The sequence below is a fragment of the Colletotrichum fructicola genome (genome assembly GCF_000319635.2).
Source record: "Colletotrichum fructicola Nara gc5 chromosome Unknown KSG_Nara_v1_contig04, whole genome shotgun sequence".
NCBI classification, from domain to species: domain Eukaryota; kingdom Fungi; phylum Ascomycota; class Sordariomycetes; order Glomerellales; family Glomerellaceae; genus Colletotrichum; species Colletotrichum fructicola.
Genome location: NW_027094054.1, coordinates 6,134,411 through 6,161,024, shown reverse-complemented (window position 1 = coordinate 6,161,024; position 26,614 = coordinate 6,134,411). Strand labels below are relative to the sequence as shown.

The 26,614-nt window shown below is 55.0% G+C and overlaps 8 protein-coding genes across 8 annotated transcripts; 3 read left to right on the top strand and 5 right to left on the bottom strand.

Moving 5' to 3' along the window:
* Positions 1–652: 652 nt before the first annotated feature.
* On the bottom strand, positions 653–1,521 carry NDUFA13 (NADH dehydrogenase [ubiquinone] 1 alpha subcomplex subunit 13; the record flags this gene model as incomplete). Its single annotated transcript, XM_032028595.1, has 4 exons — positions 653–698; positions 774–926; positions 1,097–1,203; positions 1,471–1,521. The coding sequence occupies 4 exons, from the start codon at positions 1,519–1,521 to the stop codon at positions 653–655; spliced, it is 357 nt and encodes a 118-aa protein (XP_031892017.1).
* Positions 1,522–2,267: 746 nt separating this feature from the next.
* fcp1 (RNA polymerase II subunit A C-terminal domain phosphatase) lies at positions 2,268–4,757 on the bottom strand (the record flags this gene model as incomplete). Its single annotated transcript, XM_032028594.1, has 1 exon — positions 2,268–4,757. The coding sequence occupies one exon, from the start codon at positions 4,755–4,757 to the stop codon at positions 2,268–2,270; it is 2,490 nt and encodes an 829-aa protein (XP_031892016.1).
* A 3,039-nt stretch (positions 4,758–7,796) lies between these two features.
* Positions 7,797–12,322, bottom strand: CGGC5_v008611 (Sterol 3-beta-glucosyltransferase; the record flags this gene model as incomplete). Its single annotated transcript, XM_032028593.1, has 4 exons — positions 7,797–8,072; positions 8,125–11,295; positions 11,350–11,447; positions 11,500–12,322. 4 exons carry the CDS (start codon positions 12,320–12,322, stop codon positions 7,797–7,799), a joined length of 4,368 nt encoding a protein of 1,455 aa, XP_031892019.1.
* Positions 12,323–15,120: 2,798 nt separating this feature from the next.
* CGGC5_v008610 (UPF0311 protein) lies at positions 15,121–15,949 on the top strand (the record flags this gene model as incomplete). Its single annotated transcript, XM_032028592.1, has 3 exons — positions 15,121–15,207; positions 15,270–15,337; positions 15,409–15,949. The coding sequence occupies 3 exons, from the start codon at positions 15,121–15,123 to the stop codon at positions 15,947–15,949; spliced, it is 696 nt and encodes a 231-aa protein (XP_031892018.1).
* Positions 15,950–16,985: 1,036 nt separating this feature from the next.
* On the bottom strand, positions 16,986–18,583 carry CGGC5_v008609 (DNA damage-binding protein cmr1; the record flags this gene model as incomplete). The annotated part of the gene is made up of 2 exons (XM_032028590.1): positions 16,986–17,995; positions 18,046–18,583. The coding sequence occupies 2 exons, from the start codon at positions 18,581–18,583 to the stop codon at positions 16,986–16,988; spliced, it is 1,548 nt and encodes a 515-aa protein (XP_031891672.1).
* A 638-nt stretch (positions 18,584–19,221) lies between these two features.
* Positions 19,222–20,361, top strand: CGGC5_v008608 (uncharacterized protein; the record flags this gene model as incomplete). The annotated part of the gene is made up of 1 exon (XM_032028589.1): positions 19,222–20,361. The coding sequence occupies one exon, from the start codon at positions 19,222–19,224 to the stop codon at positions 20,359–20,361; it is 1,140 nt and encodes a 379-aa protein (XP_031891673.1).
* A 2,532-nt stretch (positions 20,362–22,893) lies between these two features.
* Positions 22,894–23,820, bottom strand: pyroA (Pyridoxal 5'-phosphate synthase subunit pyroA; the record flags this gene model as incomplete). The annotated part of the gene is made up of 1 exon (XM_032028588.1): positions 22,894–23,820. One exon carries the CDS (start codon positions 23,818–23,820, stop codon positions 22,894–22,896), a length of 927 nt encoding a protein of 308 aa, XP_031891680.1.
* Positions 23,821–25,417: 1,597 nt separating this feature from the next.
* On the top strand, positions 25,418–26,293 carry PDX2 (putative pyridoxal 5'-phosphate synthase subunit PDX2; the record flags this gene model as incomplete). Its single annotated transcript, XM_032028587.1, has 2 exons — positions 25,418–25,674; positions 25,792–26,293. The coding sequence occupies 2 exons, from the start codon at positions 25,418–25,420 to the stop codon at positions 26,291–26,293; spliced, it is 759 nt and encodes a 252-aa protein (XP_031891681.1).
* Between the last annotated feature and the right edge of the window lie 321 nt (positions 26,294–26,614).

The following is a 26,614-nucleotide window of genomic DNA, read 5'->3' as shown; positions in this document are numbered from 1 at the left end:
CATCGAAATCTTGGTGCCACACATCGCGAAGACCGTCGTCTGAAGAGCAATTCAACATCTTCCTGATTCTTGCTGCTGACGGCCTTGCAACAATACTGCCATTATCAAACCAGAATGCTGCGCCAAGACTCTGTTCAGCGCATGAATAATTCAAGCCGAAAACTAGTCTTTTGTAGAAACAAGCTTCCTGAACGAAGCCCACCAGACATGGGTTTGGGCGGCTGCGCGGTTCGATGTCCTCGTCAGCACAGAGCAGGTGCGAGATCTGCTGCAGTCGACGATTCCTGGCGAGTTTCCGCGTGGAGAAATCAATCTGTGCCTAGGCCTTTGAAAGCTCCTCTTTGGTTTTGTAGACATGCAGCCCTGATATCCTGCCACCTATGGCCCGGCATCTGCGCCCACCATTACGCTTCACTGCAACCGTTCTACCTAGAGGGATGGAGAATGTAGTGAGGGGGTGCCGGCACATTCTCAGTCCGAACCAGGCCGCCGTTGGATATTCGTCACGATCATCTCACACGGATAATGGCAACCCACTTGATTCAACATGTCATCTCGATTCTCTCCATCTCGAAAAGGAATCATATGTACACGCCAGCTCTAGCCAGCCCACCCCCACCTCATCATACTTCCTTCACACTTCCCTCGCCGTTTAAGACTTGTTTTGCGGCACAACAGCAAAGGTAGGACGGACAAATCTGTAGCATATCCTCATTAGCATCTCCTCGTATTCTCGTACACCCCTGAGGGGCATTGCTAAGTGATGGACATACCTGTCGTTGTGGTAGACCTTCGTGTTCTCGCCGAGCAGCTCCTTCTCTCTCGCCTGGTCAGCGTAATACCTGCGGACCTGGTCGCGGTCCTCCTCGGCCTGGAGGAGCGGGATGAGGTGGATGCGCGCCCACATCTTCTCTCTTGCGAGCTCGCTGTTGCGCATACGCCGTCAGCATTTCCGTCTTTTTGGCGGGGTTTGTACATGACATATGCCCTTGTCGAAAGATATCCAACAACCCGTGAAACACAGTGTCGGTACCGTTCAAAAGCTTGGGCGAGGTCGTCCTTGTGGATTCAAGGGGGGAAAAGTGTCGCAACGTACTTGGCTTCCCGGATACCCTTGATCAGGTGGTACCATCCGTATCCCATCACGAGTCCCATACCGAGCAACATGGTGCCGGGGCGGAAACCGCGGGAGGGCAGGTTGCGCTATTCGGAGACAAGCAGTCAGCGTACAGTCCTCTGCGTGTCCGCGATTCTCCCTCGATGCTGCTCCAAATGCCTCCGTTCCTGGCTCCGAGCCCGCAACTCCGTAGGACGCTCCCCAACCCTGACAATCTGACTCCAGCGGCGAACAACTCCTCAAATGCCTCCTCTTGCCAGTCCGATACCGTCCCATCGCATCCGCCATCCCCCTCTTCCGGCTCTCCCACCTTGGCATTGCATCACCTGCCTCCTTCCAGCAATTCCACTCACCTTGTACTGCACGGCCTGGTAGCCGCCAACGGGGGGCATGTCCTGAGGCATCCTTCAATCAGTCCTACCGACCCTTCGCGGTCGGCTGCGCTCAATCGATAAGTGTGTGGTTGCGGTGGGTTATAGTTTTCGCGGGGGCGTCGTCGTCCCTCGTTCAATTGCCCCTTCGTGCGTGTGGGAGTCAATTGGCAGGCTTCGGTTCGGCTCGTTCGAGAGGCTTGCGATGTACACCGGTGTCGGTCCGTCTGGGGGTGGTGGGCTGCGTTGGTTGACGTCGGTCGAGCTCGAGATTCTGGGTCAAGCTTTGGCCTGGCTGAGGGTGCCTGAGGTGATTGTTTTCGGGTCGATTGTGATTCGCTCGATTGGCCGGGATTATGTAAGGTTGTCGGTGATGCCCCACCAGAGGGTGTACACCGAAGCTCACCCTGTGTTGGCCGAGATGACTGCCCCTCAACAATGAAGCACCTCTCACTGTGACTTTCATTCGATTAGAGAAGACGGGAGAATGCATTTTAGTCTTGCTGAATTTTGAACTAGCTTAGGCCGTGATGCAAATACCGCCCGCTGCCGACTGTGCATCTGGTCGTCTATTTGAAATCCCAAATCCACACTGTAACCATGAATCCCCCTACAGATATTTGCACGTCTCAACTCCTTGCCATGCATCGCCAATGGAAAAAAGGCTGGGTATAAACCGAATGAACCATAGCCAACCGACTTTTCCACCTCTGCGAGGATCCTCCAGTTGCCGTGTTGTCTTATATGCATCTCATCGATAAAATTTTGAACAGAACTCACTAATCTTCCCCAGCCGCCAACAGCTCAGCTTCCAAGTCCGCCTCGAGATCGTCCTCGTCAAAATCAGCCCCATGGTCCAGGTTCACTCCTCCGTCCGGCACGAGGGAAACATCCTCCTCGTCGCCTGTAACCTGCGGTGTCGGCAGACTACTTGATTCGTTGTCGTCTGCATTTGGCGTCCTCACCGAGCTCAGCTTCGAAGCGCCCCGGCTCTTGGCCACTCGCTGCTTCTTGGAGAGTGCACTGCCGCCTTCATCTGACGCGTTGTCATCGTCTACGGCCTTTCTCTTCGTGCCACCGGCTGAATTGCTCGACTGCTGAGACGAGGGTAGTTCATCGCCAGACTCCGTGTCTCCGCTACGGCTCTCCGTGTCGGCGTCTGAGCTGTCGTCGTCACTGCCCAAGAATTCCTTCATCTCATCATCGACACCCTCCCAGTCGAAAGTTTTGAGACCGTCTATTGGGCTGAGTTGGCCATCCTCGAATTCAGGCAGCAGGTTCTCCTCGCCTGCATCCTGTCCAGCATCGCCCTCATCTTCGTCTGATGCATCGTCGTCTTCTTCAAGGATGCGCTGCTCCCCGGTCTCGTCAATGATGGTGAGGTGCGGTTTTGATTGATCTTCACCATCCACGTCAGATACCATATCGGCGTCGGTCGTTCCTGGGGCAGCAATGTGCCTTCGGTCTGCGGGATGGACTTCGACAAGGTATGGTGTCTCGTCAAGGCGATGCCATTGGCTCAAGCAATCAGACAGCCAGTTCTGGCTCACGATTTTGATGCTGGAAATCCTCGCCGCCTGGCGTACCTTTTGTGTGCGTGGCCGCGATGTTGAGATGACTAGATGTGTTACCTTGGGCGACACCTTGGTCTGAATTTGGGCGCCAAAGCTCATGGCTTGAATTCCGATTTCGGACTGCAGGACATCAACACCCAGAGGAACCAGGCCAGACAACACAATCGTGGTGCCTTCAAGCGTTGACGCCTTCATCGTGTCCAGGACATATCCTACATCGGGAACAGCGGCAAGGTCGACGGTCTCCTCGCCCTTCTTCTTAGGAGGGGTTGACTGCTGGGGCGCGGCTGCACGCTTCTCGTCGTACTCCTTGTAGAATCTCTCATGGAGACGAGTGAGATGTTGCTGTAGGTAAATCAGCTCCGCGTCGTCGTCGCGGAGAACCTGCGATCGGTGTTGCACTATCATAATGTGCTCGCCATCTTCAGTCTCCTGTGTCGCCTTCTCCTTCTCTTCGCTTTCCTTATCCAGCTGCTCCTGCATGTGGAGTAGAGGGCGGTCCTTGATCTGCTGCTCCAAAGACTTTTCCTGCTGCTCTGTCTGCGCGGCTTGCAAGGCCTTATCCTCCCCGCTGCTCATGCTGACCAACTCGTCGATGGCCGATACTTTGCCGTTTGTCTTCACCTCGGGCACGGGTGCAATTGGGGTGGGCTTGACTTCGGGGTCGGCAGGCGCGGGGAGAATGTCTTGACGCTTGGGCAAAAAGCTCGAGTTGATGTCACCGATGCCCCTGAAGAAGTCGTAAGGGACGACCTTGATCAGGTTTGGTCTATTCCGGGGCCACACATCGGCTCTGTCGTCGATGATGACCACCATGTTGGTGTTAACCGGGAACAGGCGCTGGAGACTTTTTGATATCATGCTTCCGTTCTCGTCACGGCTGATTACTCGGTTGCCGAACAGTTTCCTATCGGGGTCGACGATCTGGGCGATGTTCATCGCATACGCACGAGTTCCCATGGTGTACACATGGAGTTCGTACAGTTCTGATATCTTCTCGAGGAACTCCTTCAACCCAGGTCGCATCTTGATATAGTACCAGCAGCCTGATGTGACCACGCCTCTGGGCCCCTCGTCATTCAGTTGAAACTTCTTGACGTCCTTGACGGCGTTGTAGTTGGGATTTGTCGGGTCCTCCATCCATTCGCCGACGGTAGGTTCGATGCAAGCGTGGATAATGGTCTGGTCGAGATCCACGACAAGGCTGAGCTTGCGTTGGCGGAGCAGGCGCTTCTGGGTATCGTGCTCGGCGCGCGCAGCGAGGTCGCCGCTGACCATGAGGCCAGTCTGGTCGTGTGTCATATTGATGGTGGCGCGCTGGGTATCGCGCTGGTCGCTGGCCCAGTTCACCTCGGTCATGTCCTTGCCGCAAATGGCGCAGAGGCCCTGGAACTGGATCTCGTGAGAGCAGGCCTCCTCGACAACCATGCATGGCGCGTCGCGTGTGAAGGTCATGCCCTCCTTGAGGCGCCATTCCTTGATGGTGCCCTCGGCAGGACTGTCCCAGCCGACGACTGTTGTCTCCTCCTCCTGCCATGTGTTGCCGGCGATGGGGTCGCCGACCTCGCGCATCCACTTGAATGAATATTCAAGGACGCTCTCTTGTTTTGCGACAGCGTCGCCGGGTTTCTTGAGAATTTTTGTGATTGTAATCGGGTAGCGCAAGCGCGCGCCGAGAGATAGTAGCTTACCCATGGCGGTGGGTTACTAACTGGGAGGACTAGTTAAAAGTCTGTTGCGAAGAAAAGGTAAAAGTCAGCTCTGTTGGTGGTATAAGACGCGTGCACAGGGTGAGGGCGTGGGTCGAGGGGAGGTGGGTGCCAGTCTGAAGGGAGCGACGATGGGATAGTTCGCAATGCAATGACGACGGCAAAGGCGGGATTGAAAAGCAAGTTCAACGACTAACCTAAAGGGACTCCCCCAGTCGCGGTCAAAGAAGGTGCCGGTGATGTCTTCAATCCCATGGCCCCTAAGCTGTGCGCGTCGAGTGGAAGAAACGCAACAGGCAGAACAGCTCTGGAGCGTTGCGCGACAGTGCGCGGTTAACAGGAACAGTGGTTTTCGAGTTGACTTGTTCTGAATATGGGAGAGAGAGATGGCGGATGAATAGGCGCGGGAGTTCGGGACGAGTTGGAGAACCCAGCCGGGTCGAGGTCTGAACTCTTGGGTGTCTTGCGGCGCAATTGACTTTGGCGACGGATGACGCAATTGGACGAAAATGTGCGTTTGAACGACGACAGGTGCTGCTGTCGCAAATAGTTGGGCGGATGGTTGATTGCTCTGGCTCGTGTATTTCCGAGCCGGGCGTTTGCTTCTTGTCGAAGGTGTTGTGTCGTTGGATGGTGGAAGAGTTGGAGCTTCGGATTTCTGGTGGTGGAGGCGTCTGGACCTGGACGGATTGTGGATGCAGGTAAGGTACCTCACGCTAGATGGCGGAGGACAGGTGGGTCTGCCTTGCTGGAGCGTGCTGCTGCGTGACGCAGGCTGCAAACGGAAAGGGTAGGTAAGGCAACCTAGGTGAGGTCCGGTAAGGAAGGGCCAACCGGCGAGTCCAGGCGTTGCGGAGTGGGGTCGGGTGTCGCGGTAAGAGCACGGACCAGGAGAGCCGGAGATCCGGAGACTGGTTGTTCCGGGAGACGCTCGGACCGTTATGCGCTCCGTCGGTGATGTGGGGCACAGCTTCAACGAGTGCCGAGTGGCTCCCTAGGTTAGGGTGCACCTTGGGAAGCTTAGGTCTAAGGTAGGCAAGGCACACGGTACCGTGACACTGACTGAGCAGTTGACCTGAATGAAAGTTCTCGTTTCCTTTTCTTACCTCGGCGTCTTCGGTGATCGGGCTCCGATGTGTTGCCAAGGTGAGAACACGAAAGGGATATGTATCGTAAGAGCTGCAAGTGGTTGACGGTACTGCAAAGCGACTCAATGGTTGATGAGCCGAGCTGATGTCGGAGAAGTAGATGCTCTGGCTTTTGTACGGTGTCCAGCTTGACTGGTGGTTGTCGCGGTGGTGAGCTGTGGTGTGATGGATGGGCGACGGGCAGTGGTGTTGGTGACGATGGATAAGACACGCTCAAGAGAGGTACCGGTACAAACGAGGCAGGGTACACGTCGCGTGGCGGCAAAGTAGCGTCACTCAGGCCGAGGGAGGAACCAGGAAAGCACCTAGAGGGAAAAGGGCAACCACTATCAGCCGTGCCACCCCCTTCTGAAAGAGTGGGATGCTCTGGCCTATTTGTACCTGCCGTAGCACCCAGCCGCCTGTCGAGCTGATAGCACCAGCCGCCGCCAAGTGGTCGACTGGTGATCCCTGCCAATTCCTCCTCCACCCCCTTCCCTTGACCTAGGTTGACTGAAGCTGAGAACTCCTCCTGCTGCCCACTGTTGCACAGCTGCAGGAGCTCTTGCTGTTGCTGTGAGATCCCCCAGTATCCATGCTCATTGCATTGCTGCCCCTCTCCACCACCTCCACCACTCACTCACTCACTCACTCAGTCACACAACCAACCATTGCCGCCGTCATCATGTAACGGCACCCATCATGGGTCACGTGCACTTCATCACACCCATCAAAGACCCAGCTCTTGGAAGCTGTGAAGACCTGCCTGCATCTTCTCTTTATCATCATGACAATGAACGCTTGCTTTCCATTGAGATCAAGAGCACCATCCGCTGTCATGAGAGCCCCAAAGAGGACTCCTCCTCATCTGCCCATCCACCACATCCGGGGTCAAGCTCAGTCAGCTGTGGTACCTGGCTTAGCCCAACACCACCTGCATCCATGACTCTTCTTCCATGGGTGGTGGCGTGAACTTGCCCTCTCACATGAGCAGCCTTCCCTGCCCACCATCTCCTGATCTCGTCAACAGTCAAAAAGCATCCCACTGCCCCAGATCCTCTCGGACCCTCCCACCCTTTGATGGCTTATGGATTGCCCTATCGAGATCTCGGCTCCGTTCCCCACAGCCCCGGATTGCTGCATCCATGTGGCGTGAGAGACGAGCAACAAGGAGAATTTCGCTGACATATCGTGACTTTTCCTAGGTAACTAATCAATAACAACTATTCTTCAACTCATAATTACCTGTCTAGAAGGCATCGAAGGTCAAATCTTGCTCAGATGGCCTGGAGGATGCTAAAAGGTTAATGTCTCTAACCAACGTGTATCCCAAAATTCTACGTCTACGTGGCCAATAAATGCCAAATAAAGGCGTGTAATTGCATTCAGGGCCTCGCATCAAGTCAAGAATATTACTTCAACACACATTGAACATATTGAGCAAAAGCTGTCGGTTTCATCTTGAAGTCGACATGGTTTTGCTGCACAACATTATCAAGGGCTATACATCAAGGTCATGTGCAGCCTCGAGATTTTCAACATGGAGAATGCCATCAAACGGGTTTAAAACAGTAAAGTCATGATCGAGTATTAATGTACTCTCTATCCATGAGTATCAGTGCCATGCCATGTCCCCAGTGCCTCTTCGTCTCACCATCACCAAAGAAACAATCAGTCGTCAGTCCTGATCCCCTAGACGCCAAACCAGAAAAAAAGCAACCAATCCCCCTGATTGTCTAGGCCTAAACGCCAATTTGTCCTGTCCTTGGTCGTCGTGATCAACCCATGAATACTCACCAGAAATACTCCCACTCCCACTCGCCCTCGCCGAATTTGCTGGGAGAAGCTGGCGGGGTAGCGTCCAGCAAAGCCTCCCTCAAAGCACCGTGGTCGACTTCCTAAGCAACCGGCTGCGCCGAGGGGGACTTGAGGGCCCGGGTGCCCAGCGGCTTCGAGTCCGACGCCCCGGGAAGCGCTCCCATATCTGACAGCTTCTTTGTCGTCATGTCGGGGTCCGGCTCATCTTTTCCTATGAACGTCCAACTCTCCTCAGCTGACTCCTCGTCATCGTCCGGCTCGACGTGGGCGTTCTTGCCAGCCTTGCGCTTGATCAGGCTCTTCGCGTACTCCATATCTCGGTAGATGCACTGAATAGCAGTTTCCACACCGTTTTCCTGATTGTTTGTCAGCATCAACTTGGCCACATCCGGCTGCGAGCTCACTTACACTGCGAATCTGCTCGCCAAGCACACGAGCCTTCACAATCATACGGTCGTTATGTGTCGCCTCCCACAACGCACGAGCAAAAGAAATGGCACCCCATTTCTTCAAGCAAATGCCGACGCCGATGTCCTCTACTCTACTGCCGAAGAAGAACTGGTCGCCAAAGAAGGGTCGGATGATCGTGGGAATGCCGGCCCGCAAGCTGGCGCCGGTGGTGCCAGAACCACCGTGGTGGGCGGCCGCATCAATCTGGGAGAACAGCCAGTCGTGGGGTGCACTCTTGATGACATGAATCTCCGGCGGCATGACCGGCTCTTCCTTCACCGGACCAGTATCGTCGCCTTGCTTGATGCGATCCGACCAACCCTTGGACAGAATGCAGCGGACATCCGCCTTGAGCACAGCATCAATTACCTCCTGCGTCATCTTTGCCGTGTCGTTCACAATTATGGAACCGAAACCGACGTAGACAAGCTTCTTCTCGTCCGCCCGTGCCTTGGCGATGAAGTCGGTGAGCTCCTGAGGCGGCTTCCAATCTGATCCCTCGTCCAAAAACCAATAGCCAGTGACGCGGATCCAGTCTGAAAAGTCCAGAGGCGGTGCTACCACATACTCGGAGAAGTTGTAGAGGAAAGGCACCTTGTTAGGCTGCATCTTCTCCAGGTTGGTGTTGGGCAACTTCAACGTGTTGTTGCGCCATCGGTTGACTTGATGAGCCGTTGCTTTCCAGAAAATGTTGTCAAACATGACATAAGTCATGTAGTTGTACGCACCACCCATCTTGTATTCTGGCATGACGAATGCGTGAGGGTAGGCTCTGGTTCGGGTCCACGGCATGGTGAAGGCGCGGAAGTAGGGAATGGACAACTTCTCAGCGATGTGAATGCCGGCCATGGCGCTGGGGCTCTCAATGAGAAGGTCGGATCCTTGGCAAGCCTCCCACGCTGACACCAGCAACTCATCCAGCCAGCCTCTGAACATGGAGTTTGCCTCTCTCAAAAAGGCCCAGGTGAAGGTGCCGTTCTCAATGCAAAGTCTCATCAACTCACCCGGGTCGCCGTCGACCTTGGCAAACTCGATACCGTGACTCTCGATCCAGCCCTGAAATTCGGCATGCGTTGCAATGCGAGGCTTGTGGCCCTCCGCGAGAAGACCCTTGCACAGCGCGATGTAAGGCTGCACATCGCCTCTGGAACCGATAGTCAAGCAGGTGATCTTGAGCGCGTGGGGAGGCTTGAAGTTGAGGAAAGACGCCTTAGGATCGTCGAAGAGAATCGTTGGCGCGTCGCTGATGTTGGAGCTCTGCTTCGGCATCCGCAATTCGTGGTCATTGTACTCCTCGACTTGACGGGCCTCCTTCAGGGCGTCGCGCTCGGCCATAGCGTTCTCTTCGTCTTCTTTCTCATCCAAGTCCAAGTCTCCCGTCTCTCGCAGATAACGAGTGGTCTCCAGGCTCTGCAGCAGTGTGACGGCGCAATCGTCTCTGATCTCGGCTTGGCCAAATTCGAAGAAGACTTCTTCATGGCCGCGAATGACAACGACCAAGCCCGAGTAGCCAAATCTGAAGCCCTTCTCCTTGTCAACATTCTCAATGTCCTTGAGCGGCAGAATAAGCTTTGTCCGGGTTCCAGGCAGCAGGCTCCTGAAGCAAAAGGACTTGTCGCTAATGTAGATCTTGCCATAGAGTGGCAGAACCCGCAAGATGTAGCCAAAGTACGTGGCTTGCAGCTTCTCCGTCTCAGGCAGGGCGAAGTGGGCGCGGAAGCGATCCATGGATGTCTGGATCTTGCCCTCAGCATCCTCGTACAGATCCTCGTCATCTGTCTTGATTTCAGGGGGGGCATCGTAATGCTTTCGGCCACCTCGCCACATTCCAGACACCTTCTCCACGTAACCCATAGACTCCGTAGCGAGCATCGAGCCTAGCTTACCGCTGGTGCTATTCAGGTACTGGGCGAAGGCCCCAACTCGCTGCAGGGGAAAGGCGCCCATCTTCGTAATGCTTTGCAAAGTCGGAGTTGCCGGCGGCTTGTCGCCATCTTGAATAGATCCGGTCGTCGCAGCATGCTGGCCGCTGTAGGCCGCCAATGCAGGGGGGCTCTTGTGTTCGCGACGCTGCTGCTTGTCGAGCTCGGTGCGAGAAGCTGAGGCTGAACGGCGCATTGTGGGGTTCTGGAAGACATCGCTACCGCGCAGGATCTGGCTTGCGGAAGGGTCCTCGTTGGATGATGCGACCATGCCAGAAAAGCTGGGATCCTCCATCGATGACTGTACATAAGAGTCCGTGGAGCCTTGCTTGTGCGGTGCTCGACGGTTCTCGTCCAAACGGTTTCGGCTCATGGACCGCCGGTTGCCGCTGAAGCTCCTGCGAGGAGAGGAATCCCGAATGATGGTCGACAAGTCCAAGCTCCTGCGCCGGAAGCCCCTGAATGCGTCGAAGCTGGTCCGCGAAGCATCCATACTGGCCCGCGGGCTGAGAGCAGAAGGGCTGTGAGTCGACAAGGGCGAGAGGGTTGCCCTGACAGCTTCGGGGAGCTTGGTCGTCTTGAGCTTGGGCGGGGCAATGGCTCTTCTGCTACCACTCATAGAGCTGCGGGCAGATGGCGCCGGCAATTGCCTTTCCTCCTCCTGCTGGGCCTTGAGTCGCGCCGCATCCTTTGCGTTGGAGGACGCGTCTTCGATGAGGATCTTGAGAACGCTGATAGCGTCCTTGCCGAAGCTGAAGAAGGAGAAGAAGTACTCGTCGATGGCGTACGTCTCGTCGTTGTCAATGACGCGGATCTTGCACGTATCGGCGAACTCGAGCATCTGCGTATCTTCAATATCAATGACATTCTCGATGGGCAGCGAGATCTTGACGCTATCGCCCTCGTTGTGCGAACGGAAGATGACCCTCTGGAGACTCTTGACCCATTCCTTTGCGCTCGGCGCGCTGTCGGCTCTGAAGTAGTAGGTCCGGTGGTGGGTAACCACAGTGAAGTTCAAGCCGTCCTTCTTGTCCGTCACGCTAGCGGAAATACCGTACCGAAGATCGATCTGGCCATGGGGGAAGTAGAGGTTGGAAGGATCCTTGTAGTATGCGAGAACGTCGCCCTTGAGACGGAACCAGTACCGGTTGTACTTGGGGTTGCGCTTGCCGCTCTTGGATAAATAGCCCGATTTCACGACCTCGTGCTGGTCGCATCGTTAATCTCAACCGCTAAAAGCAGGGGATCAGGGTCAACAAACCGCTTTCTTGGGCAAGTAGGCGTAGAAACAAATATGCTTCGCCGTGATGTACATGTAGCCCTGGAGCAGTACACTCTGGAGCAACCAGCAAGGATACTCTGCCAAGAATCAGCAAGGCGCGCAACCGGCAAGACGACACGGTAAACCCACCTTCAATAACAGCCTCGGGATGGTCAAACTCGAAAATATCCTGGAGGCGACGGGCCAAAGCGGTGCCGCTGCTATCGGCAGAATCGCTGTATGTCAGTTGGTCGCTGGAGCGGCGCTCTACATCGAAGCTGGGTCTCATGGACATCTCGGCCTTGGCCTCAAGCATGCGGCTCATGACTGGGGCAAGTCGCGGACCATCCTCGTCGTCTCTTGTGTCGTCGGCCTGCTCCTGGGACGGAGAGGCTTCGGAAGCGTCGCTGGCTTCTTCGGAAGGTGGCTCCAGCTTGGGCGACTCCTTCTTGGACTTGTGTCGCGGCAACCGGGGAAGCGCCGGCAAGGATCGGAGCAGCTTGTGGCCGGAGATCTTGCGCTTGTGTTTCTCGCTCTTGCTGGAAGAGTCCTTTTTCAAGACGGTCGTCTTTGCGACGTCGGGCTCGTCGTTGCGCCGGCGCTGTTTGCGGTGGAGGAAGAGGCCGTGGTGAGGTCGGTCGTCGTTACCGCCGTCTTGTGTGTGATGGCGGTCGTCGTCGTCGCCACTCTCTTCGTCGCTGGACTCGAAGCGGTCGTGGAAATCGACGCGGGAGCCGGCGGCGGCAATGAGGCCAAAGATGGACTGGTTCATGTTCATGAACATGGGCGGGCCTTGGGCAGGAATCAGATCCTCCTCGGCAGCATCGTCGCCCTCCTTCAACCTTTCTGGCAGCTCCATGGTGGGTGTTTGCGGCTCGTGGCGCTTCTTCTGGAGCTTCTTGACGACCCGTTTCTTGACGTCCTCTTCGCCGAAGCTGATGCTCTGGGCACCAGCTGGAACGGGCGGCGGCATGGCGACGGCTGAGTTTGCGCTTGGCTGAGGGAAAGGGCGCCTCGGTAGCACAAGGTAGGCCAGAAGATCGTTCGACGCCTCCTCCGGGTTGTCGATGGCGGAGGGCGGGAAGGACGGTCGGTCGGCGTCAACGGCCAAGAGGTATCGCTGCGAAGGCGTCGCACAGCGGGGGGAGAGGGGAGATTGTTGGTTACAGCGGGGACATTCGGGCGGCGACGATAAGGTTCGAGCTCGGGGAAGGTTGCAGATGAGACGGCGAGGCTAAGCAGTCGGGACAAGCAGCCTCGGGTGGGAGTCGGCTGGGTACGGTGACGGTAGGGCGAGATAAGGTAGGCAAGGTTTGGTCGACAATCAAGGTCTCGGTGTGGATGGATAGAAGCGGAGCAGAGCAGAACAGATGTTGATACAAACAAACGGACAAGTTAAAAGGGTTAGATAGCAGAGAGGCAAAAGGATAATTCAATTAAGATGGAGTTAAAGGCAGGGTAGGTTGAGTTGGCAGGTAAGGTAGGTAGATAGTAAAGTGGTAAGAGGTAGAAGGAAAGGTGTGTGAGCGAGGGAGGTACTGTGGTAGATGGTTGATGGCTGATGACGGATGGGATCCGTGTCTGCCGGACTCTGGAACTATGGACTTTTGGGGTTGTAACTTGTCGTCTAGGCTACCAGCAGCAAGTAGCGAGGATCATGGATGCTGGGCTGGGGATGTGGATATGGATGCAAATGTGAACCAGAGTGGATGAGGACTTGTAGCTGTGAAGGCAGACGAGTCCAAATACCCCAGGACTGAACAAGAACAAGAACACCTCGGCATGCAATGTAACCAGACAAGCTGGAGATGAGGCGAATGGGAATGGCAGGAACTGGTGAGCACAGCACCTGAGGTAAGGTATCCGTAGTGTAGGTGGGAAGAGGACAGGCCCAGGGAACAGTGGAAGGGGTGGCGCGTCAGACCCGTCTGTTCACCTGCATCTGTTGCTGCATCTGCATCTGCATCTGGCTCGTTCATTCGCAAGTGCACCAAAGGGGAGGAGGGAAAGACAAGGGAAAGGGAAAAGCAAGTGGCTAACCTCACTTGTCTGAGGTACCTTTGGCCGGGTGCAGTCTGTTTGCTGCTGGTGCAGGTGCAGATGCAGGTGCAGATGCCTTAGTCCTGGGCTAACCACACCCGTGAACATTTGACACTGCCCTGGGCCAAAAGAGTCACTGTCACTGACTGCCTACCAAAAGCACCAGGCCCCCCAAAAGGATGGATGGAAGGAACAAATGGAAGAAACAGATAAAGAGGCCCCTGTCAGGGGTCCAGTCATTTTTTCCCTTGGGTGGATTCATCTTCATCTTTCTCAGCTCTGATTGCATGAAGCTTGTGATGCCGCTACTCCCCTGCTTACCTGAGGTCGCATATGATTGGGTATTGGGGATCCACTTGATCTGGAAGTGGTGGTCGCGTTCGGATTCCTCCTTCTGGATGGCGACTGCGAGGCAGCAACAGGCAGGCAGGCAGGCAGGCAGGCAGGTAGTCCTGTCCTCTAGCAACCTGAAAGGTACTTCCTGCCTGCTTGCTTATTTTCTCTCTGTCTCATCTCTCAGGAGGGAAGGCAAGAATGGACCGGTGGCACTGGGCGGCAGGTGGCAGGCGCATGCTGCTTGCTGTGGGGGTTCGTGGTCCCTGCACCTGCCCACTCTCCGAGTTTCCTTGGCTTCCCATTGGCCCGATAGCAGAGCTTTTATCGATAAGCCGCACTCATGACGCCAAATGCGCCATCCGGGTCCCATCACAAGATGTCGCCCAGAAACACTTAGACATGCATGTGCCATGTGAGTGACCTGACGCCTTGCCGTTGCGTCCCGAGGTGCTTCACCAGGTAAGGTAGAAGGCATTCCATGTTTTACTTGATGGCCTGCTCTTCTCGATATCTCACCAGGCATCGTCTGTGGCCAACAAACACTTCCAAGTCCAACCAAACAACTCAACAGCACCCACGGACATCGGCCACGGACGTCCATCTTGGCGGGAGGGGACCACAAACCCAGAAAAAAACATGACATCAGCCCAGCGTCGCCGCAAGCAACCACTGTGCTTCGCCTGGGCCTCCTCCCAGATGCATCGCGGGGGAATCCCAGATCACATCCGCCCCCATCCCCCGTCCCCCGTCCCCTCTTTTGTTGGGCTGCCGCCAAACCTCCAGGGAAAAAAAACAAAGTGATGGAGAGACAAAAAAAACAAGTCCAACTCCTCGGGGTAACGAAATGTTCTCCCGTCGAACATGAGGGGAGACCCTGTGACACGCATCGCAACATCTCACTTACATGATGCCACTTGCTGCACTGAGCTGATTGGACGACTCGCGCGACGGATAAGCCTTCGATTACATGTGACATGGTCGCACTCGCCATCAGATGAGCCTCTGGCCAGAAGGTGATCTTTTTCAAGGGTCGGTGAGCACGACGCTTAAGTACTGCAGTCGTCGTGCTAGAGTAACCAACGCTACTTGAATTGCGGACTCGAAATGCAGCGAGCACTTGCGAGCGCACTGCAGTCCTTCGGGGCGACAGCTTCACCCGTCAGCCACGAGGAGATTTTGATGTGAACTTTCAACGCGCAAGCCGGTTGAAAGAGACCTAGCATCCGCCGAATCTCATCAGACCCCCTCCCCGAGATTCGGACCCGAACTGCCGGCATCTTCGCCGATTCCAACTGCGGGGGCGGGGCTAATAAAACCGCACCCTCATGAGGGGAATCATTCATGGATCCCCAAGCTTCACCTTCACGACTCCAGTGACGATATCTCGCAAACTCAATGTCTCTGAAATCACTTCTGTTTCTTTCCTTCACATTGGCTCTGCTTCTCCTATCCAAATCCCAGAGGCTAGCCCCCATCCCCAAGGTTCGGCGCCCGAACCCGCCTTCAATGCTTGTTGTTTCTCCACTAAACTCACACCATTCAAGGATCTTCCTCACAGTCTTCCCGCGCAGACATATCAACATCGCACAGCGAGATCTGATCTCATAATGAGGTATCTCAGATCTCCTCACCGCCCATGTGGCTTAGACACACACGCAACACAGCTGACCCGAAGCATCTCAGCAAGGACCTTCCGTTCCGCGAGGATAACCTCCCCGCCAACCTGACCAGCGCAGCCTTCCCCCTGCCCGTGCCCAAGCTGGACCTCGACTTCCGCATCGTCGTCGACCTGAACCCGCTCATCGCCGTGGGCGTCGGCCCGTTCGGCAAGCGCAACTGGATCTCCTTCTCCGGCGGCGTCTTCACGGCCAAGTGGGGCACCGGCACCGTCATCCCCGGCGGCCAGGACAGCCAAATCGTCGTCGCCGAGGACCTGAGCACCGCCGTCGAGACGTCGTACCTTCTGAAGACGGACGACGCTGAGCCTGCGTACATCACCGTCAAGACGACGGGCTGGCGCTACGGGCCGAGGGACGTCATGGAGAGGCTGTTCGACCCGGCCCGCGCCAACGACGTCAAGCCTGATGAGTACAGCTTCCGGCTGAATGTGAAGATGGAGACGGGTGACGAGAGATACAAGAGCGTCGTGAACACGGCCATGTGGGTTGGCAGCGGTGCTAGGCTGGGAGCTACTGTCATTTATGATGCCTACAGGGTTGCGTGAGCCTGGGATACATGGCGGACTTTGCACATAAGCCATGACTTCTTGTCCATATGATTAAAAAACACCGCAAATAAGGACGACAGGTGGTTGGAAAGCAAGGAAGAAGGGAATCGAGGTTGTTGGGCCGAAGTTGTTGATACAGCGAATTTTGAGTTGCCAATATCACTGTTTCAAATTGCCCGACTAGCTGACTTACGAAAATTGACGGAATCCCGGAGGACCAAACACGCTAGACCAGAGGGCGTATCCGAGATCTCTGTTCCACCGGCTCAGCTTATCATTAGGGAATGCGATTCCTTTGATTTGGTATTAATACAACTCGTTGCCTCCTCACCCACGCACGGAGGTTACCTAAGGCCTGGCTAAAGCAATCCGGCCCATGAACCATTTAACTTGATCTCGTTTGCTCAGAAAGAGAATGATTGATGGTGCGTTATCTCTTCAAAATTTCAGCACGTTGAAGCACTCTTCTACAATGTGTCAGGAGGGATGGGAGGTTGACATGAAAAGCTGTAATCGTCACAAGAATCACCAAAGACGGGTATTCAGATCGGTGGATATGAAACTACCTATAATGCAGATGGACTTTGCCACAACATCCGATAGCTGGTCAACCATCTCAGTTTCTTCAAATGTCGAGTCTAACGCGGCAACCACGCAAAGTCAGGGCTGGTTTTCCCTCTATATACCACTCGGTTTCCATGATCCGCAGTCCAACAAGCAAGTGCAAGGGGATATCCCCCCGGAAAGCCAATACCGCCAGTCTTTTCTGACCGTTTCCTGCAAACCAAAACATCGGAATGCCTCCGTCACTCAAACGCCGTGCTGACAGCCAATTCCCCTCCCACATAAATGTCAACCCTTCGAGCTTCCTTTAGCGATGAGACCGAGATCTAACCACACAGATGAATAAGACGACCTCGCATCCTTGCCCTGACGAGACCGCTGCTTTGCATGCCATCATCGCCCCTCAGAAAAAAGTCATAGGTCGAGAAATCAAGCCAAAAGCTTCTCAACCCTAAGTCTCGGTGTGATCTCACATCCAGAGGCAGAGCTTGCCACTTGCCGTACCGCCAGCCACCCAATCCATCGTCGGGTGGAACTGTGCAACAGCAGGAACGGCGGAAATGCCATCGCCCCCGAGCTGGGCTAGTTGTTCTCCATTCGCGGCAAAGACGTCCACAAATCGGTTCATGTTACCGATGGTGAACTTCTGAATGCCGTCCTTGGGCCGCTTTTGCCACTGAGGCTTCAGAATAGTGACCCATCGGCCCGTTTGGTTGTTATGACGGACTTGGTGTGTAGGCTCCATTCCCTTCTTGTCCCACTTCTGCTTGTCCGCAAAGTCGTAGATCTTAATCGTATCGTCGTAGGAGGACGTCGCGATGTGGCCGCCGGAGCTCCAAGCTGCATGCGAGACCGATAACCTACTGTCGTGCTCGTAAAGCATTTGAGGATACCTCATGTCGCCTTTGCCCTTAATCTTGCGCATGTCCCAAATTTTCATCGTGCGGTCGAGAGAGGCTGTAGCCAGCAGGTGTGGCTCACGTGGGTTCAGAGAAAAACCGCCGATCTTGTTATCCGAGAGGGAGAATATCTCTGCGTCCTTTGGCGTTCGGGTGTCGACTCTTCCAACGCCACCTTGAAGCGTTGAGAAGTAGATGATGTTCTCTTCCGTCAGGGGCACGTCTATTCCCGAAAGGGGGACATCATCGTCTTTGCCACTAGGCTCCCAGACAGGCACACACATGTCCTTTTCCAGGTCGAGAACACGAATAGTTGAATCGTAGGACGACGTGTAGACCTTTTGCTGGTCGAATGGCGAAACAATGATGGATGTAATAGTCCTAGTATGAAGCTTGAAAGCCCCAATGGCGGGTTCGAACCAGTTGTCGTCGTCCTCATCATCGTCAACAGTCTCGGGTCCAGCCTGTGAGGCGTCAAACACTCCCAGCGCCCCCTCCTTATCGCCGGCAAAAATGAGAGGTTTGTCTTCGGTCGGGTGGAATGTCGAACTGTAGATTCTGAGAGGGCAGATTTTGATGTCTGCAATCCGATTAGCTCAATAACCTGTGCTTGTGGAGGTGGTGACATACCGTTGGGAGCCCAGTTTTGGTAGAGTTCGAGACCGTTCATCTTTTCCCGTAACTCCTTCAAGTCCTTATCGGAAGTGTTTTTGACATCCTCGTCTGTAAAGGTAGGAACGCCAGGCTGTGCGCCGCGAGGAAGGAGCGCTCCAAGTCCATCGAAGCCATTGTTGAACTTCTTCCCCTCGACCGCGATGTCGCCCAGCTTAAGGTCTCCACTGACGCGGGTTCTCTTGGCCTTCTCCTTGGCCGCTTGATCTTCCAATTCGACCTCGTACTTGCGTTTGAGAGTCTCGTTGTCTGCGTCAAGACCGGCGACTCGGGCGCTTCGTCGTACGGGGCCAGCTGGTGCTGCGGGAGCAGCTTCTCTCTTGACGGCGGGTCTCGGCTTGGGCGCTGCCTTCGGCTTCTCTGGCATCAACTTGCTTGAAGTCTTGGCCAAGTCCTTCAAAATAGTCTGGTTATTGGCAATATTCTCCAACCTCTTGCGCTCGAAGGCGCTCATAGGCTTCTCCTCCGGCTCTTGCTTGAGCTTCTTGATCGGCATCGTGGCGATTTCTCGGCGACTAAGTCTCGGAAAGCGGTGACTATGTGCAAAGGTGACCCTACTCTGGTTGCGCGGAAACAATCATGAAGAAGTAAGGAATCGTGAGCGCGAGACGAGGGACGAAGATCGAAAGTGATCCAATGTGAGAGTGTGAACACCTGTTGCAGAGAGCGGAGATGTTCAAGATTGCTAGTGGAAAGAGTGAACTTCGGGAATTTGAAAGAAGGAAACGGCTGTATGCAAATACGATTGAGAGGTCTCTGAGGAATTAAACACCAGTTGCGGGCGACTTGGTGAGAAGAAAAAGGTGGTTGCCACTGGCGCCTCCAAAGACGAGGGGATTCACGCCGGAAAGAACGGCGCGTCAGGGCACTTTCTTTAATTGATTCGAACCGCGTCGCAGCGCGTCTGCTGCTGCAGGGACTTTAAGTCTATTACGTCAGCCATCCAGACTGCTGCAGGGGCCCCGGGGTTGGATGGTCCCTGGCAAGGCCCGAGCTCCCGTCCCGCGCCAGTGCCAGTGGATGGCGGGCTCGACATGGAAAATTTCCAGAGGCCGTCGCATAAAAGTCCAATGCTCCATTCAGTTTGGATGCAACAACATCACCGACATTGCGCCCGCCAGCAAAATACCCAGGATGGCTACGACATTGACGCCCTTCCTCTACCAGACGAGGACAATACTTAGGGCTTCCGTCGCTCTACGCTCCTTCTCAACTACCGCCAGCCGTCTGAGCAGACCCCCCCGCGAGCAGCCCATCCCGTTCGAGTGGGAGGGCTCAATTCAAGAAGAACGTCCCGACATCCCCAGCGGCCGCGATGGCGAAATCAGATCTACAATCACTCCGAGCGAAAGACATGTGTTTCGAAAGATCTTCGACGACATGGCGAAACGCAGCGCAACCCCCAGCGGTCCATCGAGAAAACTTGATGCTGATGCTGGCTCCGACGCTACATCCCGCGACGATGTCCTGAGCAAATACCCCGCGTCCCTGCGTCGGGCTGCCGAAGCTGCTCTCGGCATGCGCGAGATGTCTGGCGACTATTTCGAAGAAGACCGCCCGAAGAGAGTGTCTCGCATCGCCTTGAAGAGTGAGGAGGACGAAGCCAATGTTCCCACCAAAGTGCGAGACGCACGAGACGACCTGCACATGATGGAGGGCGCCAGGTTGCAAAAGATTCTGGACACCTGCAAAACGGACGTCGAAGTTTGGAATGTGCTGGAAAAGAAGGTCTTCTCCATGATTGAGAAGCTTGGGATTACCGAGAACACGCCGCAGGAGGAACAGCGGGGGACTGAGACACAGAAGCAGAAGCCTGTCCTAGACATGGACACCCACGGCCCCATCTACTCAATGCACCTCCTCAAAGGCCTCAAAACCCTCGATCAGGTCTTCGCCAGGCCTTCACCACTGGCCTTGAACATTCTCCCCCGCGTCAAGGCCCTTGGAATCGCCTCCTACGTCCTGGGCGTCTCGACGCCATTCTACAACGAGCTGGCCTCCATCCTATGGTTTCGCCATGGCGATACCCAAGCTGTGCTCGCCCTTCTCGATGAGATGCAGGATGCTGGCCTGTTCTACGACAAGGACACGCTGCGTTTGGTCGACAGCATCGAGTTGGCCCTAGACTCTTTCCGGAACCGCGGGCTTGGTGTCTTTTCCAAAATAGTTGGCACCATTCCAGGCTACAACCTGGACGACAAGGCCATGGTAGCACGCGCCGCTCGTCGTGTTCGCCATGCTGTGAAGAATCAGCGAATGGCACTGGGTAACTAGACTGGCGAACGAACGCTGTCTTCAAACCACGTATAAACCATCCTGTAACATACATGTAATACCAACACTGCTCATATAGAGGGTCCTTTTGCCGAGGACTCAGAGGAAATTCTACCCAGGCATCGTCAGCTCAGCGCTGCCACGCTGATTCCAAACAACCATATAATAAATCTGTCCATGGATCTCGATGTCCCTCCGATAGAGTGTACGTGGCTATGCCTACGCGGCACATTGTAAACTCAATAGTCCGTCCATTCCCGAGTCTGCGTAGCCGGACTTGGCCGTCAAAGCAACGACAACAAGCAAGCAAGTTGCGGCTGCGGGAGCTACGTTAGGCGCCTAAATATGGGGGGCCAGAACCGCCCTCGCGCCATCACAACATCCGCCCTTTGTTCCCAGTCATATTTACTCTCCAACAACCTTATCCGCGATTAAGGATGAAATAACGGAGATATCGGCTGAAGGCTTTTCAGCTTGAACTGGTGCCCCTGTCGATCATCCGATCCCCCATAGCCACATTCCACACCCGCGGGAAAGGCGTCTCGCAGCCTCACAGACTGGAGCCACGGCGCGCTTCGCGGCGGCCGACGACAGCGCCTGATGGCGGCCGCCAGGCTCATGGCCATTGAAGGTGTGTTTTTAGCATAGTGCGCGCCAGCATTGTGGCTCTGCGCCTGGGTAGAACTTTTGAAGCCCGGAGCTTAATCTGAAGTTGCTAGGGAGGCTGTAATTGCACGCCACGCCATCTCGGATTCTTGGTACTGCTTCGAAGCCTTCAAGTCACAGCCCACGATGTGGATTTGGCACCCAGAAAGAGCTGAGCACACAGCACAGCCTTTGACAGGACGGGGAAAAAGAGTAAAGCTGAGGTTCCTGGTGCTAAAAAGCAGCATGAAGGATGCCGATGGAGGAAGGAAAGAAGTTGGACGGGGGCTGATTCCAATAAGTTTACTAATGTTCACACCAACCAGCTCTACTAGGCACCAACCAGCTCTATTAGGTTCCTGTTCTGCCTGCCAGAGTGGCTGAAACTTGAAGTCCAGTTTTGCCTCGTATTACCAACCGCCAGTTGCACATGGGATGGCAGTTACGAAGTCTCTGTCACTAATCAACCCACAGGCGCAGCCGGTTCACATGCATTAGGATAGTTGTCAGTGGTTTGTTATAACCGAATGAGATACATTTGCCTCAATTGCGATTGCAAAAGCAGAACAACCTGATTGTAATCTATCATTGACTTAATAACTTCTTTCAATTCTTCATAGCTACTTACTTACTAATAAGCTGCAAAACAGTCTCTCTATCCAGTTGAAAGATGAATAATCATCTCGGGGAACACATGTGAAGGTGAGAGAGAGACTATGTTTATTCAGCACCCCTAAGTAGATATTTTGACACAATCTGGTTGGTTATTGATGATATTGAGCAGTTTTGTAGTAATTTATAACAAATTGATACCTATAGTAGGTTATTAGCGATGACCTGGGCGTTTCGTCCTATTGACCAGCTTGGGTGAATCCTTTGGGCTGGGGTAGAACGTGCAACTACAGGACAATGTGATTGATAGAAATTGTTAGCGAGATTCAAAGTGCGCGAGTGACCACCCGGATTGCGCAACTGCTGCTTCATCACAGTCACGTACTTAATGAGTGAGTGAATGACGGAAGACATCTCGCTACTTAGCGTATACGCTCGGTGACAGCTTACACACAAAACAAGCAATCATAGCTGCAAATATCAAGCTTTTTCATTTACTAAATGAACTTACTGACTCATTAGCTAAGAATCTGCTCGGGTTAAAAGTCAACTAAAGGCAAAAAACAAGCCTCTAACAACAAACAATGCTTGCGTGTGATGCATGTTGAATTGGCAAAAGGTGAAGTTGCGGCCAGTGTGGATTGAACACACGACCTTCAGATTGATTGAATGAAGTTTCCAGGGTTATGAACCCACTTCAGTCTGACGCTCTCCCAACTGAGCTATGTCCGCCGCCATCTTCGAGATCCACAGCCGAGGTGGTCCGTCTATCAACCACCTGCGGGTGAGAGCTGAGCGAAAGCGAGCTGCTAGCGCCATGTCAAAATCGTTCCGCTCAGCTGAAAAAGACACATCGATGCGAAGAGCTGAACAACTCAGCTGTATGTAAGGGTTGCGAAGAGTCATGAGAAACGTGGTGGCGGGCGTCACACGCAATGGTTCGTGCTCTTATTCTTCAACATGGATGTCAAGTTCGGCCGAGAGCGAAGCCATACTCCCCGCGAGTCACTTCTGAGACATCGCTGCGCACATCATCAGATCAGACTAAGTGAGGTCAAGTGAATTTTATTATGCCAATTTTCCCAATGCTCCGTTGAAGATGGCTACCTCGGCTTCGCTAGCTGTAAAGCGGCCACAATGCCCATGTTGAACACTCCAAAAAAGAAATTCTGCATTTCATGTCGCAGAGTCATGACCCATGTGAACACCAAATCACTACTACACGCTACCCTGCACCCAGTCCGAGCTCTACAACCTCACACCCTCTTTCTTTCCTTACCATCCACGGCCGGCCATCTTCTCCTCGGGCTTCATGCTGTCGCAGTTGATGCCGACCATGGCCTCACCCAGACCCTCGCTGCACTCGGCGAGAACCTTGGGGTCCTTGTAGTGCGTCGTCGCCCTGACGATGGCCTTTGCGCGCTTGACCGGGTCGCCGGACTTGAAGATGCCGCTGCCGACAAAGACACCGTCGCAGCCGAGCTGCATCATGAGCGCAGCATCAGCAGGGGTGGCGACACCGCCGGCGGCGAAGTTGACAACGGGCAGACGGCCCAGCTCGGCGGTCTGCTGGAGGAGCGCGGGGTCGACCTCGAGCTTCCTCGCGAAGGCGCGGAGACCAAGAACGCCCTCGGTCTGGAGAATGGCCTTGGCCTGGGCGATATCCTTGGTGACCTGCTTGACGTGGGTGACGGCCTCGACGACATCGCCGGTGCCGGCCTCGCCCTTGGTGCGGATCATGGCGGCACCCTCAGCAATACGGCGGAGGGCCTCGCCAAGGTTGCGGCAGCCGCAGACAAAGGGGGCCTTGAAGTCGTGCTTCTCGACGTGGTACTCCTTGTCGGCGGGAGTGAGAACCTCGCTCTCATCGATGTAATCGATGCCGAGGGCCTCGAGGATCTGGCACTCGACAAAGTGGCCGATACGAGCCTTGGCCATGACGGGGATGGTGACGGCGTTCTGAATCTCCCTGATCATGGCCGGATCCGACATGCGGGCGACACCGCCGTCCTTACGGATGTCTGCGGGGACACGCTCCAGGGCCATGACGGCGCAGGCGCCGGCCTCCTCGGCGATGCGGGCCTGCTCCGCGTTCACAACGTCCATGATGACGCCGCCCTTCAGCATCTGGGCGAGGCCGGCCTTGACGGCAAAGGAGCTCTTGGCATCGCCATTGGTCTTGGTAGCGTCGTTGTTGGTCATTTTGACTGAGTTTGACTGATGAACCGTAGTGACTTTGGTATGTTGAGAGAGAGAGGCAAAATAGTGATCGTGTTCCAGAAGGTCTAGGACAAGGCCCGGGAATAATGCGGCTCAGGGTGTGAGGGGTATGTTTTTTTCAGGCAAATCAGAAGGAAAAAAAGGATTCCTCAGCAAGCAAGTCAGAAGAAAGTGCTCCGCTCCGCAATGGATCTTTGGTACGTTCGGTGATCGGTAACGGAATCCGGGGAAAGGGGTCCTTCGAGAAGAACGGGGGAACGAATAATTAAGTATATGGTGGCGGCGACAACTGGTGATGCACGGGATGCCCAGCAACGACGAGTCACCATTGGACGAGAAAATTTTTCTAACTGTACCGAGTCATCCCGTGTTTTCCGCGGTATCCTCGCGAGCGGCAGATGGACGTGTGTACTGTATGTACACTCAAACCTTTGCCTAGGCGAGCCGAGCAACGACTGAGTCGGCGGCCATTTGGCCGTAGGGAACCCCAGAGCCCGCCGAGGAATCACAGAAGGGCGTGTTGGGCGCCTTCGTCCCCGATCTCGGAAAGGCAACATGCGGTTACTCCGGGGTCCTGGTGCAGGGGAAACCTTCTCATGAGAATCGCAGTGTCATAGAAAGCTGCTCATAGCGGGCGGTGGGCGGCGCCGGTGTTTGAACGGGTGGCGGAGTCTGTGAGCACTGAGGAGAACTGAGGAGTAAGAAAGGGTCCTTGCTGTGGACATGTATGGATGGTCCGCAGTGACTCTCAATGCTGTTCGTCTCTCGGAGCTCTATCCGAAGGTACCTTTCCTCAATGGAATTACGATAGAGTAACAATCACCGCGGCCGTCGACTCTGAGGCCAGCAAGTGCTCCGACCGGCGGCGAATAATTCTGGGGGGGCCAAGGGCGGAGGGCGGCTGCCGTCGGATGTGCAGCTGCAAGGCGGCAACGCATCCGCCTCCGCCTTACCAGCTCCCATGCGGAATCTCTGCATCTTTCAGCTCCTATCTGATAAGTTGACGTCGTTCACGGCATGATGGAGTAACATGGGAACAGTTCCTGAGTTGAACAAGCTCGATATGCGTGCAATACTTTCTTGCGTCGCCGCCTCTCCATGCCTTTCCATGTCTCCCCCATCCACAGCGGCCCCCACGGATCCTGCTACTCCGCCGTTTGACTCTGTCAATTACTTGCATTGCACTAGCAAATGACTGTGTCATTACGCCCTTTGCGCCGTTAGTGACCTTCCATATCGATACAGCGGCGCCCATATTAACACCGCGGCGCCGCCATCGCCCGTGTCCAACGGACCCGATCGCCGCCGACAACGACCCCAGAACCTCACTAAACCGCTCATCTGGCTAGCAACGGGCTGCGAGGGTTCAGTGGCACGACCGTTATCGCCAAGGCTGCTTCAATCCACGCACATTCCATCCTCTTAGTGTTGTGTTATCGTCGTTCGGTCCATAACCTGGTCTGGGTGTGTTGCGTGAATGACTCAATCACCAACACGGCAATTCTCAACCACTTTACCCTTCATTTTCAAGGACAGTACTCTTCTTCACCACCAACTCACAAACCATCACGACTTGACGATGCCTGCTGTTACTGTCGGCGTATTGGCCCTGCAGGGCGGCTTCCACGAGCACCTTGAGCTTGTCCGGAAGGCTGCCGCATCACTCGCATCGGCCCCGGCGCCAAGCCCGATTCCCGAGATCGAGACCACGGAAGTTCGCACCGAGGAGCAGCTCCGCCGCTGTGATGCCCTCATTATTCCCGGCGGCGAAAGCACGACAATCTCCCTGGTCGCCACGCAGTCCGGCCTGATGGAACCTTTGAGAGAGTTCGTAAAGTGAGTCCACAGTCGCAGCAACGTGATGTCATTGGTGAATTCCTGGCAAAGTTTTCTCATCTCACCCCTTGCTGAGTCCCATCCATGAGACAGCGGCTGATATTCATTCTTCATCAGAATTAACCGCAAGCCGGTCTGGGGCACCTGCGCCGGCGCCATCCTGCTTGCCGATGAGGCAAACTCCACCAAGAAGGGTGGCCAGGAGCTCATCGGCGGCCTCGCTGTGCGTGTCCACCGCAACCACTTTGGCCGTCAGATTGAGAGCTTCGTTGCGGACCTCAACCTGCCCTTCCTCTCGAGGGGCGACGGTGGTTCGAAAACGGCGTCGGCACCTTTCCCGGGCGTCTTCATTCGCGCGCCAATTGTGGAGGAGATCCTTTCCAAAGATGCCGAGCCGAAGTCGTCAGTCGAAATCCTAGCAGTACTGCCCGGGCGTAAGACGAAGGTTGAGGGCGTCAGCCAGAGCACGGCAGATGACTCTGTAGGTGACATTGTCGCCGTTCAGCAGAGGAACATTTTTGCCACGAGTTTCCATCCTGAGCTGACTGACGACATTCGCATTCACGTCTGGTGGCTGGAGCAAGTCCTCCAGAACCTGCCTCCCACATCATCTGCGTGAATGTCAGCCCACGAAAGCGAGGGGTATCATGTGATGTCATGGTAGGCGGACGGATAGAACTGGTGGCATCTGGCGAGCACATATCACACATACTACGCCATCTACGAAAACGCAAAATCTCACCCCAGGGATCGACGTTGGGGGTGGACGTTTAGCAGCACCGGTGGGATGCCTGCCACAAGAGAGGGGTCCTGGCTTGCATCAGAGGCATAGACGCAACGGGTGAGAAACAACGTAGATCTTAGTGCAGCGGTTGCTCGGGTGCGCAGAGTTGCGTAGCCGGCTTTGTCGCTGGAATGGGGAGAGATGGGCTAGTGACAT